The sequence below is a fragment of the Diplotaxodon limnothrissa genome, linkage group LG18 (genome assembly GCF_057381915.1).
Source record: "Diplotaxodon limnothrissa isolate DT_005_m linkage group LG18, D_limnothrissa_male_GT1.1, whole genome shotgun sequence".
Lineage (NCBI taxonomy): Eukaryota > Metazoa > Chordata > Actinopteri > Cichliformes > Cichlidae > Diplotaxodon > Diplotaxodon limnothrissa.
The window spans coordinates 13,340,811-13,360,000 of record NC_140613.1 but is presented as its reverse complement, the minus strand read 5'-3'; the positions used below and the strand labels follow the sequence as shown (position 1 = coordinate 13,360,000).

At 37.5% G+C, this 19,190-nt stretch overlaps 1 protein-coding gene across 1 annotated transcript; it reads right to left on the bottom strand.

Annotated features, from left to right (window-relative positions):
- Positions 1-361: 361 nt before the first annotated feature.
- Positions 362-18,338, bottom strand: LOC146613230 (macrophage mannose receptor 1-like). Its single transcript, XM_085379047.1, has 32 exons — positions 18,275-18,338; positions 17,696-18,052; positions 17,363-17,533; positions 16,626-16,781; positions 15,718-15,828; positions 15,337-15,474; positions 15,070-15,246; positions 14,640-14,794; positions 13,666-13,779; positions 13,133-13,248; positions 12,849-12,997; positions 12,561-12,760; positions 11,587-11,705; positions 11,341-11,413; positions 11,110-11,263; positions 10,747-10,785; positions 10,343-10,506; positions 10,161-10,225; positions 8,910-9,010; positions 8,632-8,774; positions 8,382-8,487; positions 7,162-7,286; positions 6,949-6,996; positions 6,727-6,762; positions 3,785-3,887; positions 2,977-3,209; positions 2,612-2,777; positions 2,267-2,434; positions 2,063-2,179; positions 1,101-1,262; positions 653-676; positions 362-576 (listed from the first exon to the last, which is right to left on the bottom strand). The coding sequence occupies exons 1-32, from the start codon at positions 18,336-18,338 to the stop codon at positions 362-364; spliced, it is 4,269 nt and encodes a 1,422-aa protein (XP_085235173.1).
- Positions 18,339-19,190: the final 852 nt, after the last annotated feature.

Here is a 19,190-nt window from a genome sequence, read left to right as displayed (position 1 = left end):
CATGCGACAGTATTTGCATTATTTACAATCAACTACACATCCCAACTTTGGTTAACACACAAAAATCAATCTACATCTATCCATGTAGAGCTATTCTAACATTTATATTTGTAAAAAATAAAAATTAAAAATTAAAAAATGTATGGATTAAAATTACTGATCAGTTATCTTTTAATTGGGAGTTTTTATTATTTAAAAAAAACACAAAATTAAATATCAAATAAGATTATCTAAAAATATGCCACTTACTGCTAACTGACTAAATAAAACTAAATTTTCTAAATCAGAGCTCTATTAGATTATGCAGGTATACACATTAAACAGTTAGTTGTGAGTTCCCATCATATGCATTTGATACCAATTAATTTTCACCCACCACACCAGCCTGGACCTGTTCATTGTTAAAGAACATCGGGTTATCAAAGGTAGTTAAGTTTTCAGAGATGGACTGGCAGATACCAGACTTTTTCAACAGGAAGATGATGATGACTATCCCTATGGCAGTCACAGTAATGCCAAGCAAAACCTCCAAAACCATGTGGCCATTGGCTTTAGGATCCTCTATAGAAGAACTTGCTGTATAGATTGAGCACATAGATTAGTCCAACTAAATTATAAATGTAAGACAAATATAAAAAAAGACACAACTTACCAATTGTTGTTGGTGCTTGTAATACTAAAAAGAAGATTTAAAAAAGATAAAAATTTCTGTGTCACTGCAGGGACTGGTACTGTAATGCTAAATCAATTGAAACTAGTGCTGTCAGTGTTAATCTTGTTAAAATGTTGTTAAATGTTGCATAACTGCATTAACGCGGCAAATCTCCGTTAGCGAGTTAACGCGGATTGCCCCGTGTGAGGGCTGCACGGTGTCAACGCGTTAGCGTGGTTAGGTTGTTAACGCATTAGCGCCATGCAGCTCCTCCCACATGGCGATCCGCGTTAACTTGCTAACGGAGAACCGCCGCGTTAATGCGGTTATGGTGTTAACATCATTTTAACAAGATTAACGCTGACAGCACTAATTGAAACATGTTGTTAGGTGTATGTGTTGCACATTTGTGCTATTACAAAACCATTTTTTAAATTTCTGGACTTACCTTTAGGTGCTTTACAAATAAATCCCTTGCTACTATACACCCTGCCTGTTGTCCAACTCCCATCTAGAGATGCAATTGCTCCATAGGTTCCAAAACCGCCAGGCTCATTTGGACCCCAGTTAATGAAGTCAATGGCTGTTTTATCCAACCATTTCCACAAGCCTAGAAACAAACAGAATTTCTCTTTTGCTCTAGTTCAGTTGCAAGAAAACTGGTACTTTATTTTTACTCTTGCAATAGGAAATATGTATGAAGGGGAATAACTTGAAAAGTTACATTAATTAGCCACTTCAGAGCAGTAGAAGTGACTGAAAACACAACACTAGCACTTTAATGCTCCACTACCAAATGTTCATAGTTGTGTTTGGCAGTTTGCTTTTTTCCCCTCCTTCTTAATGGTCAATAGGTGACGAGTCATCGGTAGCCAAAAGAAGTGTGGATGTCTAGAAGTCTGAAGTAATCACTGAGTTTGTCTCAATTGTTTGTTTCATGTCTTTCTGAATGCAACATGAAACATTAATCATTTGGGGAAATTTGATCTCTGGGGATCTGTCCAAAGGCTGGTCTACCTTGTAAGTAACAAGTCACTGCAGAGAGTCCAGGAAAATCACTTTCTCAATCACAGCAACCTGTCACTAATCACATGTTATATTAAAACACTAAGATTGTGTTAATTAACACTCAGCTTGAATCTTCAGCATGGGACCGAATCAGAATCAGAGAAACTTTATTTATTGCCAAGGGGCAATTAAGATACAACAGAGCAGCATGACATTGAAGATAAGGACAGGGCATAAACAGCCAATAAGAATGAGATAATAAATACACTAGCACCAGACAGACTAACCAGATATTTTATGTCACGGTTACAATTACAATTTTCAGTTTATGTGTTCTGTTTTTATTTATCTTCAAGTATACATTAATATTTTTCTATGAAAGAGTGGAAAAAATGACTGTACCTTTGTGAGTCTGATACATGCCAATCCAGAAAAGGGGTTGGCTGTCTTTAAAGACTAGCACGTTGTTAAAAATGAATCTTTGCTCAGCAGGATTTTCAATGCTGGTTAGAGTTCCACCTTGACCAACAAAAGACAAACAAACTGTTAAATCCAAACACAGCTGATGGACTGGGAATTTGCATTACACCATTCCCATATCCTTACCATATCTTATACATAGTGCAGATGCATCTCCCCAGTCAAAACTTCCTTTGACAAAGAGGTAACAATAACCCTTGAAGGGTATCCAGGTATAACCAGTTCTTGATGCTGGGTCTTCAGGGCAATTTCCTGGAAAACTGACTGATTCTGTTGACTCTGTTGGTGGAACATCTGTGAATTAAAAAGTAACCAGATATATAGTTTAAATCCAATGAGCATTCAAGCATCTTTAATTGGTACTGATATACAATAAACAAACTATGTCAGATCTAAAATAGGGAAATAAAAAAAAAAGTTCATAGCACCAGAAATGTAGGATCGCTTTATCAGATTTTACATGAGCCCTACCTGTAGACTTCATACAAACACTGGCCATGTTGTGAGCACAATCAGCAGTCTTCCATTTTCCATTTTCATTATTCACATACACACAAGATTGTTGCATTTCTGGTTCAAATCGATCCCAGTTGGAAAAGGTCATTTCCCAGCCGTCAATAGGTCTGAAATATCCAGTCTGAAGGAAAAAGATGAAGATGATATATAACATGCTCCATGCTTCACTGCTTCACTGGGTGAATGGGTTAAATGCAGAGTGTAAATTCCCTACAGGGGATTTATTAAAATCAGGTACATTAGCAAAACTAAATAATTACGCAAACATTTACATTAGTAAAGTTACAAGTAGATTAGGTGAAACCATTTGTGTGCTGTACCTGCTTTTTGTTCAGTCCAATCCACAAAGGACCTTCCATTTCCAAAGCCATCAGCTCAACATAGACCTGTGACCACTCATTTCGCAAGCTAGCCAGGTTAGCGCCATCAAGCTCACAGTACTTTTTGGCTGAATCCCAGTTCATTTTCTGAGTAACAACTTTGATTGAATCATTAAGTATTTTCACATAGCCATTGTTAGCTGTTGGTTCAGGGGAGTCTGGGAGAGATGGATCTGTGCACAGTAAAAATAAATAAAATGGTTAAAAAACTTCAATTTTAATTTGCTTCATCTATGTCTGAAGGCTAGAATATTGTTCTGCTTCCGAGAAGAAATTACTTATTTGCCCAATTGTGACACTATTCTGTTGGAATAACGCTAAATTAAAAAAAAAAACAAAAAAAAACCTGAGGAGCACTATGAAATACTACATTCAAGACAAATAATACAGAGCATGAACTTAAATCATCTCTTAAATTCAAAATAAAAACTCAAAACGTTGATTTGAAGACCCAGGACCATGACACAAAATGCACTGATAGTTAGTCAAACATTTTTTTCCAAACAATATACTAACTTCTGTGTTCTAATGTGGCAGCAATACAACACATTCTTGAACATGTGTAATTAGCTCATTGTACTCAGTTGGCCTCCACAGTCACCAGATTTCAACCCAATAGAGCACCTTAGGGATATGATGGAACAGGAGGAGCTACATACATAGAGCTACAGCATTTTTCTGATGCACTACAGTATAAAAATACAATTAAATAAATATATATAACAAGCATTTGAAAATCTTGGCTCACCAAGATTACGAAGACAAATATATCCATTTTTGTCACTGCAGGACCTTTGGTCCCATTTCCCAATACCAGTGGTACGATCAGTTGTCATCACAGCACATCCTCTCTGGTGAGACAGACAGAATAGAAATAAAGAAACTAAGGTTATATCTGGATCTGTTTTGCTGGCCTTACTTTCCATATTTATGGTTTGTGTTTATTGCCAATACACTACTGTGAACAATTTGTTTAATTCATTATTAACCCTTATATACTTTTCAGGTCAAATTTGATGTGTTTTGACATTTGACCGGAGAAATGTCCTAAATGTCATTATTTTATTATGACATTTGATGACTAAACAAAAATAATACTACTTTAATTTTTTTTCCTTTTGGGGGGGGTGGGGTGTGGTTATTTATTATGTTTTGAATGTTGTACAGGTGCTACGAATTTTTGAACATTGAAGCTGTTCCAGGTCAATGGGGGTGTCAAATTCATAGGCTGCATCCTCCTGAGGCCGCATTTGTAGGCCGATTACATCACAGCGACGTCACAAAGGCTGTCCAAATTCGTAGAATCCTCCAAATGCAGCCGCCAAATGCGTCCTCCTTTTCCCCAGATTTGAAGGATGGGTTGGGTGTATCCTTCGTGGCCTACCATATCCCAGAATTCATAGCGCAGCCCAGCCAATTCCACACAGCAAATTCAAAAGTGTTAAATTTTTTGGTGTTAATAGTCTCCTTGCAAAAGTAGAGTTAATTTTACTCTAAGCAGAGTCACATTCTTTTAATGTAACTCTGAGGTGTAAAATGATAGTAGTTAAAATCGAGTGTTAAAAATGAGTGTTTCTCTGTCAAATCTGGAGGTGTTACAATGGAAACATTAACTCTTGACCTCTTAACTCTGAACTCCTAGAGGGGCTATGACACCAACAGAGTAAATTCACAGACTCCACCCCCAGCACGGCTCCAATCGAAGCTGAAGTGAAGCCGTTTCAGAACATTTTGCTCTACATATTTGAGTTGTTTGCCATGCTTGGTAAGTCATTTTTTCAAAGATTGTTTCAATTGTTATTAGCTTTTACTTCTGTGGCTCTTTGGAGTTGAGACAAAGCTGTGTGAAAGGCATTAGCCATGTTGCTCGCTGATAGCATAATATTCTGTTTTAGCTAGCTGAAAGGTATTGTTTGCGGGCAAATACCACAGCCTTGAAAAAAAGCTTGCATGTGAATTTTCAGTCAAACTTTTGGTCAAATACACCTAAAACAATGTCTAGAATGTGAAATGTTGGTATAATGGTGCTACTTGAAGCCTGAAAACGATCGCCCAGAAAAAAAAAAACGAGCAAACAGCAGTAGCAGACGTCCTGACTGGATTCTACGGTAGCATTTAGATCCCTCCAGAGTTTTGTGCACACGGTTTAGGTAAAAATGAAAAAGGTTGAGGTTTTACATTTAGTTCAGTATTACCTGTTGCCTGTGTCCTTGTCTTTTGGGAAAATACTTTACACAAGTAATGGCTCAAAGAGGATTCCTTTTTTTTTTTTTTTTTAACTGTGCTGCAATTGTTTACTGGATTATTTGTGCCATTAATTACTGTCAACTAATTTTTATTCGATCTCCGCACAGGATATGCTTGTGAAGATGGAATATGGGGGAGAGCAGAAGTGCGTTGAAGTTCCACAAAGGGATGAATGAAGGACATGCATATTGTATTGAAGCAATAAGTGATGAGAATGCTGTTATTTGCATTTACCATGTCAGACCTTTTGATAAACAAAATTCTAATGAAAGTGAGAACATGTATACTGTTACATCTTTCAGAAAATGTTTTGAAATTGTGGTGCACAGTTCAGAATAAATGTTTTTCAAAAACCATTGCATCTTTTTAGTAAATGTTTATTTCCAAAAGAAATTTCTAGAAGTTCAGAACAGTAAAATTCCCGCTTTTTAGAATGAATTAGAAGATAACTCTTACGTAGTTAAACTAAAATACTCTTTGAGAGTTAATATATAAACTCTTAACACCAAGTGTTAAATTATCAACTCCAGACAGATTTGGTGTTTAACACTAAATCAGAGTTAACGTACCAACTCTCCAAAAAGAGTTAAATTAACACTCTCTGGTGTGGACCCATATAGACACTTTAATAGTGTTGAAATCAAATCCGACAGTGTTAATTTGGACATGCTGGATTTGCTGTGCAGTTTCCAACAATGGTGGCAGCTACTAGTTTTAATATTACTCTTTTTACTCTTTCTGGGTCACAAAATAATTTTTTTTTTACATATTTCCAGGCTTGAATGTAGCTGTGTAAACTTCAAATATCTGCTCGGTTTATCAAGATATCACATATTTGCAAAAGTGCTCCGACGTCTTTTGGAGACGTCTGTTACCCACCAGCTCGACAGCTAGCCAGGGCGAGAACAGCGAACTCCCGGCACATCGTTTTCAAACCCCCTGCGGTCTTTCGCTACTCAGGTTAAACATGAGAGAAAGGGACCTTCTGGTCAATAAAGGATTAGGCTGCACAGTATCTCTGCTGTTCCTAGGACTGCGTTGTTCTAACCTGAGATCTCGTATGTTGTTCCTGGGATCTGACGCACATACTCGCCAAGTTTGGGGGTCACTGCCCCGGGTGCCCTTGTTACCACTAGGACCACTGTTGCCTTCACTACGGGTGTCCTCCACTGCTTGTCCACAATACTATGGCTGGTTGGTTAGCCATCACCAGTTTGCCTGTCTGTATCTGGAAGTCCCAGACTTCCAGTTATGTAATGGATTGCTCATCCATTCCAGATAGACTATTTATCGTGCTAAATTGAGCTTTATTCAAAATTATTATTGTATCAATACTATGATGGAATTCTTGGTCTGGATCAAGATATAGAATACAAATAGTATGCAAGGGTAAATAATATTAACTGTTTTTTTTTTTCAATGTGGCATAAGGAGAGTAGTTACCTTGGCATCTCTTGAGAAATAACCACGATGATCTCTCTGCAATGAAAATTAGGATATGAACTAGAGTGATATTTGAATATAAGGAGAAAGTATATTACATATAATGACAATTAAATAAAAAGCTCAATGTATCATGTGCTAGAATCATTAACTACACCAGACCTTTCTGTGAGTTGTAACAAATTAAGTGTTATTGCACCTTCCAGTTAAATAATCAAGTACCTCATCCTCATCATCCGTAAAAAACATCCAGTGCCCAGTCATCTGCAACTGAAGACTGGTACGTTAAACATGCTTAACAATGCACAGAAATACAGTGTATACAATTCAGATGCATACAAATGACTATAATGCTAATATTTTTTTGTTGTGGTAAAGTAGGGGGAATAACAAAACTGACAAGGTTAAACTTCAAGTACACTGATGACCACTCACAGAACGCCAGTTGGTGTACCGCACTGGTTGTCCATTGGTCCAGTAAAATGAATAACCAAGCAAATAATGTAAACCGATCCAGAGGTCTGTTGTAGGCGCGTCCAACATTTTAGAAGTCAAAAACACTAGAAATAATATAAAAAACAGACATTGTTTTGTGTTTGTCACAAATATATACTTATTTTGAATTTCATGTTAGCAGTTTAAATTAAGAAAATGGTAGGACAGGGCACTGTTGAGCACTGTGTGTCATCATTTACATTTATGGTTTTACATTATGGAGCCCTGCTCTCAAAAACTTACATAGATGTAACACTGCCTGTGTAGCTGGATTTAAGAAATAAGTGCTTAAAATTAAACTTTAAAAACACGTTTACTGCCATCTTCTGACAGTATGGAATGTTACATGACCAGTTTGGTTGGTTGGTTGGTTGTGGTCAATAGACTTAAATTAGTTTATGTTAGCTAACTAGTAACAGAACCAGTAATTCAAGAGAAAATAAAACTAAAAATCAGTTTAAGGGGATCACTTTTGTGCTGTCCCTGGCTGCAACTGCAACAAGGAGTTTTATGTTAAGAGACTGAGGATATACTGTCCACTTTTACTCTCCATTTTGTTAGCAGTGAAAGGCTGTATGCTGTTTGGCTAGCTGGACTGAAGCAGGAAAATCCACCTGTTAGCTGTAATGTTCAGGCTTAGAAAGCACTTTGTGAATGAGGACAGGGTGGAGGAAAGTCTCTGTGAGTCAGGTGACAGGTGGCTCACCAGACCAACAAACTGGAGTCAGTAAATTATTTTTCCTTGTCTGGCCAAGTGTATCCAGCAGCGCAATAAGCTGACGTGATCAGCACTATTTTATGCAATAAAATAGTCTCTTGTCCTACACACATCTAGACAGTTTACATCACAGGTTACTACATGCACATCACACAAAAGCATAACTATGTTTCTTAATGAAGCATGATTGGGAAACCCATCAGCATGTCTGCAGGGAAAATGTATGCGATAAAGAAAAGCAACCAAAAAACTGAGGGGATCAGAGGAAAAGATGCCAGACTTTATGGACACACTTTCATGTGTCCACTACATATTTTTCCTGGTAACATAAAATACATCTTTCTATTAGTATGACAGAGCATAAAAACACAAATAATGAATGGGTTCAGACTTTTTGACTCCTTTGTTATAAAAGAGAATGTATAATATAAAAAGGACAAACCTTGTACATGCTTTGAGAGAATAGAGGCCAGATTTCCTCCTTTGTTTTTGCATTGTGTTCTTGCTCCTTCCCACGTCTCTAATTCCCTGCTAATGATGCTGTAACACTGTAGTTGAAAAATGATCAGCTTGTGATACTTCAGATTTGCTCATTCTTATGCATAACTGTAGTTTTTAAAATGCAGTGTTATAACGCACTCATGAGTTACATCACATTTCTTTAGGAGACAATATTTAGGAGCGACTCTGACCTTTGAATTAAATTTTTTCCAGTCCTGTGGGCAGCCACCCTTTGGAAGAACAGTTGGTACCACTGAAATGTGCTCGGGCATTGAGCTATTGCGTTTACAAATGAAGGAAAGCTGAAATCCACAGTTATAATCATGCCAGAACCCTGTGAGCCGATTCCAAATATAAAATATTTTTTTGTAATTGAAAGAATAAATATGTAGATAATGGACTTCATTGGTGTTTTATACTCATGTTAATATTTGGATGAAAGCTAGTGAAAATGTATCAGCTTACTCACCCCTAGAGGGAGTAATAGCCACACAGTTCTCGTCATTGTTCTGGAAGTTGGGTTGATTTTCACTCCACGCTTGAAAGACGACTGGAGAATCATCCATCCAGCTTTTTGAAACACAAATTTTCAAAAACATAAATGTGCATACCTTCTACACTCACTGTGTGTTAGGAACAATTCAATTCAATTCAAAAATCTTTAAATAGTGCCAAATCACTTCTCATTAGGATGACCAGTCTAAACTATAGGATTTATCAAAAAAGGAAACTTCTAGTTTAGTTTTAAGTGTACTCCTAAAAGTAAAAAAGAGTTTCCACATCATGAATCAGTATTCCCATCATGTAATGGCTGCCTCCATCAGGATAATGAGCCATGTCACAAAGCTCAAATCATCTCAAGCTGGTTTCTCGAACTTGAAAGTGAGTTCACTGTACTCAAATGGCCTCCGCTGTCACCAGCTCTCAGTCCAATAGAACACTTTGGGATGTGGTTGTGTGATTTTATCATGGGGAAAGAAAAACAGCAAAAGTAAGAGAGAATTAACGATGATGTTTATCAAATGTGAAGCGTAGTTTCGAACTTTTTTTGCTGCTGGTTCAGTAAATTTTGGTTGGATAGTGACAAAACCCTGACCGACATCTCACAGATTCTGATGCCTAATTTTCAAATTGCAAATAACACAACACAGTGTTCAACAGGTAATATCGGCTATATGTCAACTATTTTTGTTAAGTTTCTTTCTCTTTTTACATTTTTATGTAATTTACTTAGAATGAGAATTTGCATATTAATGTTCAAGGCAGTCTAAGGAGCTTGGAAAGAAAAGCGTCTGGACTTCTTTAAGTTTCTTGAAGACATTTCACCTCTCAGCCGAGAAGCTTTTTGTGGAGAGTCCCAGATTTAAACTCTGTGGGAGTAACCCACCAAAGAGGGACAAAAGGATCCCCTGATGATCCTCTAATCACATGAGCCGAGGTGTGAAAACGGGTGTAGGTCACAATCAGCCAGGGTTTCGGGTGAGTTCATTGTGAAACCTAGCCTCACCCTACATGATTGGGTGGGGCTAGCCCATTGTTCATTAAGTAGTGCTGCTTTCAGTCATTATGCAAATGTACTGTTTATGAGGTTGGTGAAACCTGCAGTCAGCTGAGACTGAAGAAGCCACTTGGACATTTCTCCCACTGAAAACGCTCTGTACAGATGAACAGAATCAACTTTTTGGAATTTACTTAGAAACATTATTTGTTTTATACTCACGCAAATGTTCCATCAAGATCTACAATGAGGCCAATCCAGTAAGGGTGATGACCTGTGTCTTGTATCTAGCCCAGATATGTAGAAAGGAGGCTGAATCAGAAATATTTAACTTGTAGCATGACCTGAACTTAAATTCTGTGGAAATGGATGCTAGTAGTGTAGTACAGTATGTTGCTGCTCACCAGTTTCCATAGAAAGACCCTTTCAGCTTCACTGCTGATAGTTACCAAGTCACTATGCCTCTGCTGACAGTACCGACGAGCATCTTCCATGCCCATCTGATTTCTGTTAATATAATACTGATTCCTGTTCCATTCAAACCACCCATCTGATGTTTTATTATAGCCTGGAAATAGATCAAAACTTGCAATATGGATTATATTCACTATAACTGTTGTTTTTTTGATTTGTTGTTTTTTTAGGAAGACATAGTGTGGTTGAAAATTTAGTGGACTGAACAACAGATCAGCTATAGGTTTTAAAAAGTTAACCCACAATTGTAAGCTTTATTGTGCTTAGAAGAACAAAAAAAAATGGAGATAAAGGTGATTTTCTTCAGGTTTGATGAAAAAAATGCCAGACTTACTTGGAGTGACGGGGTCTGGAGGCGGATTTGGGGTCATTCCTGTATTGTTATAAAATCATTTAAAAACAGTGCACTGGACAGAGAATTCGAGGTTCTGCAACACAGCTCTAAGCAGAGAATATGTTAAGAAATATGACTGTGCATCCTAGTGTTCAAGAACATGGGTACTAAACCAAGAAATTGTGCATATAGGAACAAACCAATCTGTACACAAAATCAGCTCCCAAATAAAGATTTTATCAATAGTTTGATGTTTACTCCAAAATCTGAGGACAATAAATCTTAGGAAGACATTGTGTGAAAGTTACTCTCACTGAGTTCACCTTCAACAAATGCATAAATGTGTTTGGTTAGCAATTTCACCTGCACGGATCTGGCACAGCCATTCGCTGTATTTCTCACAGTGTATGTCACTCCAAGATTGTCTTCTGAATATGCGCTCTGGTTTCATTTCCACACAAGACTCAACATTATTTTTATTGTTTGGCTCTCCAATCTTCCATTGTTGGAAATTTAGCTTTAAAAAGAAGGAAACAATGAAAAAAAGTTATTTAATTGCATCTTCTGAATAATGCATAAAAATGAACAACTTACTGGAGTTCCGTCGCTCCATACATAACCTGTGTCAGGATCTGGGGCACTAAGTCCAATCCAAGCTGCTTGTAATCTGTAATAGAAATTTACATTATTGATATAAACTTAAAAAATAATTGTTAGACATTTTCCAACTCATTAGTTATCTGTGGAAGAACTTGCTAGCAATTATTATTATTATTATTATTATTATTATTATTATTATTATTATTATAACAACTAGTTCTATTTTCTTTTATACTGTACCTAGGTACGGACTGAAGCTCAACAGAACTGTGGATGCTGAGCAGGTCTCCTCCGATAGCCCTGCAGTAATCTTTGGCTTCAAACCAGGTCTTCTTTTGTGTAGAATACCTATCAAACAACTTAACACCAACCGGCATAAAGATGCTCAGTGTGATTTGGTAATGTCAAGGTCACACAACTTTTATATACTGTGCAAAGGCTAAGATGTTGTATTCACGTGGGGTGATCAAAAGGTTACTGGACTTAAACATTAAAAAATATTACCCAATTAAATTTTTGTCAGGCTGCTGTTTTTAAATTGTTTTCTGGAAGTGCTGTTCTGATCATACACACTGTGCTCTCTGCAGTTTCAACTTAGACCTTAAACTTGCACAAACAGCAAAAAACAACTTCTGTTTTAAATTGGTGCAAATGTCTTACAAAAAGGATCAACACAGCTGATGGGAGCTGGGTCTGCTGCTATGACTGAGCAGTTTTCTGCAGGTTTTAGCTGAACAGTTTCCAACCACAATGACAGACTGCCGTGTGAAGAGCGAGACCAGAATTACCTGAACTGTAGCCTGAAACATGGTGTATGCTAGCATGCTAGCGTACACTACTATAGCGAGCCCTGAAAAACACAGCGGCACTTTGGCCGTACCAGCATAATCTTTGCTTGCCAACTTGAAACATTCCCAATTTTACCTCGCTGGAACATTGTCCACTTCGCAAAATGTAAAATTAAGTTGAGTATCACAACTGGAGGAGACCCAGCATGCACTGCAGAGTTACAAGCACAAAGGAAGATCACAGGACTGCAATGAAGTGATGTGAAAATAGAAGCTGGTTTAAAAGGGAGATTTAGCACATTTAAATCACTTTTATTGATCTATACTGGGAACTTTTTGATGACCCTTCATATATAAGTATATGATCTTGTCTTTAGTATGAGTTAGGACAACCTGATCAAATTAAGTTTTTCCTTGAGATTGTACCTTAAAACACCGGTTACTAAACCCCAGGCGAGTCCAGCCAGATGCACACTCAGGAGGGAAAAGAGTGGGTGGTGGAGGGGTTAAAACTGCCCCCTCGGCTAGGTGCTTACAGATGTATTTCTCCTTATTTGTGCAGGGCACCACATCCCAGAGGCCAGCAAAAATCCCAGTTTTCATCGCAACACAACCCTGTCTGTTCCCTTTCATTGTCAGAGAAATAATAAAAAATTTAGTTGTGAGGCTATGTTCTGCAATGTCTTACTGACGGAGTTAAATGTGTCACCATACCTGGCATTTCAGCATTCCAGTGTGTGAATCTCACTGAGTCTGTGTTGGTCCATACAAATTCTTCAGTATTTTTCTGGTTTGAAAGCCCCAGCCAAAAGTGTTTCTCTGGTCGCATCCCCACCAAGCTTACAAGAAATGCATTATCCACCCTGAAAATAATTTCAAGAGTACAGCCGTTTAAAAAGCTTCAAAAGTTGATGTGATTATTTATGTTTGTTTTTCGTTCACATTTTGTTTTGTGCGCTCAAAACATATGGAATAAAGACATGTAAAACAAATCTTACCCATTTGAAACATCAGCTAAGTAAGAAAGGGAACCTTTACAGTCATCTTTAGCTTCATCAAATGTTTTAGTCTGTATTCCTATAAAGTAGCAGTATGAGCCGTGTCTCCTCCACCCCTGGTTTGATGGAAAAGAAGATCATGAAGAAACACTGTAAATGATTCAGATTTTTAACAATGACAAGGAAAAGGAGATTTTTTTTAAAGCTCAGTTATGGTCAGTTCTTATTATGACCCAGCAGCTGTGTGGGGCTCCCACGAGTAATAATATGGAGCTTGAAATGAGTGAACAGGTTCAACGGTATTTGTCAAACATCGGTCATGTTAAAAATGACTGTCAACACGCTCAAGCAACCCAGTCCACTAACTTTCACCTAATTGTCTCATTGTACGAAATTATTCTTTAGCTTTAAATTTTGCAGAAAACAATATTCATTTAATTAAATAATCATTATTTCATGCAACCTCAACCCCAACCTAATAACTTCACAATTCTTATGGTTTATTTTTTAAACAAATTCATAATTATACCCACATTTTTGCAGCCTGTGTTTTGCTCCACTTCCTCTCCAGATGGTCTTAAGGCACTCATCTTCTTACAAATAAAGCCATGTTGCTCCTCGCATACAAGATCTGCCCAGTTTCCATTCTGTAACAAAGTACCATAAGTAGATCTGGAAGTACTGGTATTGGTATTTTTTAAACTTTACAAATTTAATGTCATATGTTAATGTAAATATTTATTGTATATGCTGTGCATTGTGTGTTCAGTATAGTATGTTGGAAGACAAAGACAGTGGTACAGTCTACAGTGTGCTTATGGACTGTTATATTTATTGCACAAAAGAGAGCGCGCTGATAAAGTGCAAACTGCATCCGGGACAGAAAAAAATGTATAACGCTCCTGACACAACTCACGCTCTTAGCAAACACCTGCACAGAAAGCAGATTGACCCCAATCCGGCAGGCAGAATCTGAGCTTCAACAGGTAACAAAAGTAATGAGAAGATGATTACACTGATCAGAACAAAGAAGGGAAATAACTCCAACATGCACAAACATCTGACCACACAGTGTGCACTTAATTTGCATGACTATAATGTTTTTGATATACTGCTCAGCAATGGTGGTGACTCTCAAAGCAGAGCCAATGAGAACCCGAAAAGAATTGATAAGAGAATCGACAAGTAATCGAATCAATGAGTAATATTGATAATGGAATCTGAATCACAAAATTATTATCTATTTCCATCCCTAGTGTTCGGAAATGCTCTACAGCCTCAGGTTGTATTGTATTGGTTATTGAATATTTGAGTTACTGTTGTCTTCTCAAAGTAGACAAAGCTGAAAGCATTCATCATCATTTTTGTTTTCCATTCTGATGCTCTGTTTAAACTTCAACGGCTCCCTATAAATGCACTGAGTTGCTGCCAAACTGCCTAATAAAGTGGCCAGTGAGTGTAGATTGAAGTAATATGTGCACCGTATGCACTCGATGATGCTGCGTACCTCTCCACGCATGAGAACACAGTCTTTTATTTCAGAAGACACAGCTGGTTTCCCAAACTCCCAGCTGGTGAAGGTGACAGTCGAGTGGTCAGACCAGTCAAATAACCCCTCTGTCTTCCTGTCATTCATTCCAATCCAAAGCTGATCAGTGGATGCTGCAGACGTTGGTTAAAAACAAAAGGACATTTTTGTATTTTTCCAAATCTACAAATGGATTACATGCATGTTAGAAAACATGTTCCATGCAGTTTGCTTGTTTTTATTCATGGTTGTAAATCTTTTGAATAACCTCAATGGTTTTTATATTTTTCTGATGTCAAAATATTGATTCAAGGAATAGAGACCAGCACCTGAGGATTTACAGGGATTTTTTGTTTTAATTATTTGTTCCTTAACAATGATCCTTTTTAAAATAAATATCCATACATACTATATCCAAGCTGAGAGATGATGAAGCTTTGGTCCTCCACACTGTGGATGCTCACTAAGTCTCCTCCATCCTGGTGGCAAGCTACCTGAGCCTCAGACCATGTTTTCTGAGCCTGATTCCTGTGGAAGCAGTGGCCATTGTAGTGTATCCAGGGGTTTGAACAAAAACCTGTCCCAGCTGATCATAAATAACAAAGTAATAAAATAAGTGTTGAGGAATATTTCAGTTATGCTATAACCAAAATCTGAAGAAAATTTTTTTATTTACCTTGTGTAGGAGCTTCTTCAGCCTCTTTACTGTAGCAGATGTAGCCCAGTTTATTGCTACAAGGTAAACTTTGCCAAAGGTACCGTACACTAGGATCAACAACTGCACAGTTGTATCCCGGATTAGGAAGTGGATGTCCTAAACATGATGATAGATATACTTTACATGTTAACTCTACAACAGTCTTATACCCGGGCTCCAATTTCTATCTTTCTTTTTGCAGATGCATTTCAGTTTTTTTCAGTTAACAAATTGTATATTTTCTATTAATATGTTTTATTGTTGCCGTCATAGAGAGTCAGGCTGTTCTGCCTCTTTCATGTCTTTATGCTAACTTAAACAGCTGTTTTACCAGTAATCTGCTAGAATATATTATATCACCTGAGTCCCATTTCATGTAACGGTAAGGCCTGCCATTTATCCATTTCCAGCCATGTTCTGGATCTAGGATGAGTCCAATCCAAAGTGTATTGCCCCCTTTCCATAGCAGTGCTGTTGGAGCCATTGAGTACAGAAATGAAAAAGAAAAAATGTCTTTCACTTTGCGTTAAATAAATCTCTAATTGTAACCTCTATCATCCCTGTTGGACAACATCTCCCACCCCACGCAGGAGACTCTGACAGCACTGAGCAGCTCCTTCAGTGGCAGTCTGCGGCACCCACGATGTGGGACGGAGAGATTTCGCAGGTCTTTCCTCCACACTGCTGTCAGACTCCACAACAAAGACTTCAACTGATCAAACACACACATCCACACATGTGCAATAGCAATAACACTAAGTGCAATACTCTTTCTGGCATCGTTGTATTATAGTGTATATTGTGTACATTATCTTATGGATATATTATTCCAGTGTTTTTTTCTTCTAATTTTTCTATGCAACTTTGCACTGTCCACTGCTGTAACAAAACAAATTTCCCACGCGTGGGACTAATAAAGGTTATCTTATCTTATCTTAACAATAATCAAAACTAGTGTTAATGTTCTTTTTTTTAAATGATGGGGGGAAAATCATGTAATTCATAACACAAAGATAAGAGATAAGAAAAGATAAGATAAACTCTGATTAGTCACACGTGTGAAATTTGTTGAGTCACGACAGAAAGTGGACAGTGCAAAGTTACAGGGAGCAACAGTCAAGAAAAACAATGGAATAGAATAAGATAAAAAGAACAATATACTATATAAAATAGAATAAAATACTATGTTTGGATACACATACTTTACAGGAGTTAAAGTATGCACATAAATACATGATCACTTTTTCAGTGTGTCCGAGGCACATTACCTGTGATATAAGCCTGCTCGTGAGGATCATCGATGCTGAGAAGGGAAGCTCCCTGCTGTTTGCAGCTGACTTGTGCCTGGTGCCAAGTCAAAGCTGACTGTATGTTAAGCTGGTAATACGCTCCCGTTGTTGGGTGCATATTCCAGTCTTCCTTGGCTGTATATACAAAATGCATATATGTTTATAAGTCAAACTCATTTTAGATCATGGGTAACTTTAATCTTTAGTGGGCCTAACCAGTGAAACTCAACTTTCCTTCAATGCAATTCAAATATTATAGAAAAATTATCTTTTTTCTGGGGGGGGGGGGGGCAGCTTTTCTGTCATTTAATTGTTTTTCTGTAATTTAACGACTTTGTTGTAGTATGAATAGAAATAGTGATTGAGTCATGATCAAGGAAAACTGGGAATATAAGAAAAGCAGCAGAACTTATCAAAATACAGTTAAAAGTTTAAAGTCTATGCACTTCTTCATATTTTCCAGAGTCTTCCAGTGGGTTGTTTTGGAGTCTTTCCCAGGCCAATTCTGGCCCCGGTCTTCAACAACACTGGTGCAATAGTAAAGGTAATACTTTACTTCTCTAACTTAATGTTGATTTTTTTTGCCTCTGTTCAGCTATGGGAGTTGACTTAAGTTAAAAGTATATAATAAATCAGTTAATCCTTGTAAGAGCTCTGAAAAATAATTGTAGGTCCTAATGGTTGAATTATTTCCTTCAATTGGTTTCATTACTCACACATGGTTGGGCAGTACCCCCAGCGTTCGCTTTGATAGTTTGTTTCAACTGCACACCAAAGACGCTTTTCCGAGGAGTCAAATTTAGTACAGTCTGAATACCACTGAGTTTTGTATAGAAAGGGAAACATACACGGCCTTCCCGCTGCATTTCCACCGATGGTAAAAAGCTCTAAAAGGTCAAATAAACAAACGAACAAAACAAAGACTGTAAAACACATTTATCACAAACAGCTTTAAGACATGAAGCTAGGTAGAAACCTGTGCATCCATTTAATACAACCCTCTTATCTAAGAAAAATTGCATTATACTCTTTTTCACATGGCACAATACCTCTATAAGTTCTTGTGCAGGCACCACTGGATGTTCCAGAAATTGTGAGGTGGTTATTTGGTCCTGTTGTCCTGGAGAGAATGGCTGTGTTATCTGCAGTGAGCTCAATGTAAAGCTCCTGGCCTTTGAGAGCGAACACTGTTTCATTCTTGCATTCCCACTTTTGGAGCTCACTGGCTTCATCGCAATCGTAGAGGTTTACTTCACTGCCCACACTTTTTCCCTGGACACCCAGGCACTTGTTCCTCTGCAGAACCAGTAGTCGATCACCAGTTGTCCAGCGAATGTCATTGCAGTGGTTATTTGTTTTTATCAAACAAAAACCAGTGCCCCTGTTAGTTAGCTGAAATGGTGAGTCTGTTGAAAAATAATTGATATAAATTCACTTCATTTCCATGACTGGGATTGCTTTTGGTGCCTCATTGACTCTGAATCATTTCACTCTTCTTGCTGACAAGAAGAGCCAAATGATATGCTGACATAAATTTACAGGATAAACATGCTCGTTTTAAAAACACAGAGCAGAGGAAATCAATAAAATCTGACAAAAGATTAAAATTAAAAGTTGGATTACTGTACCATCTGAAGCCAAACAATAAAATGTTTGGATGAGGATCACAAAGATTTTACAAGTTATCCTCATTGTTAGTATTCCTGCAATTTGTATTAGAAAACTTTATACATGCATTTCTTGCAAAGTGTTTAAGGCTTGTGTGAATGACTGTTGACCACCAGTCCTAAGAGTATTATTTGTTCTGTCTCAGAGGAACAAGGAGGGCCTTGTCGACTTCCAGTATTACACAAATTACTACGTGATTGAAACTGAGTAATAAACAAATCAGTGTGTGAAACAGGAAGTGCTAGAATTACAGTTACAATTATGTTGCAACAACCACACTGAGGAAGTTATGATATCCTTCTGTGAATGCTTGAAAGAACTCAGTGGACTTTCCATGGATGCACTGGTTCTGTTAAACTGATGCACCGGTTTTTATCATTTATCCTGTTTAGTCTTTGCCCCCTACCTATATGATGGATGTACATGTGCTTTTCTTATACACTTTACATTAACAGTTTTGATACGTGCAATACAATTAAAGCTTTATTATAATTAAAACTCAACATTGAGTATAGCTGATGAATCAGTGTTACGTTGAGGAGAAAACACACAATGTAAGCCTTGGCTTGCAAAGAGAGTAGAGGAATTGTCTGCATGGCTGGAGAGTGGTTTTTATTAAGGTAATAGATTATTGTTTCTTTTGAAATGGTAATTTAAGCACACATATCTGATGACAGCCAATTACAGTCTAAGGAGCTTGGAAAGAAAAGCGTCTGGACTTCTTTGAGTTGCTTGAAGACGTTTCGCCTCTCATCCGAGAAGCTTCTTCAGTTCTAAGGGTCAAATGGTGGAGAGTCCCACGTCCACTGTGAGCAACCATCTTTGAACAGAGGCGGTGGTTTACGACACCATCTGTCTGCCATCTATAATCCAGTT

Coding starts and splice junctions, on each gene's coding strand:
- LOC146613230 (XM_085379047.1), bottom strand. CDS start 18,338: ATGAGGATAACTTGTAAAATCTTTGTGATCCTCATCCAAACATTTTAT. Junction 6,997..7,161: donor GGTACACCAACTGGCGTTCT/GTGAGTGGTCAT, acceptor ACCAGTCTTCAG/TTGCAGATGACTGGGCACTG. Junction 2,180..2,266: donor TGCACTATGTATAAGATATG/GTAAGGATATGG, acceptor TTGTTGGTCAAG/GTGGAACTCTAACCAGCATT.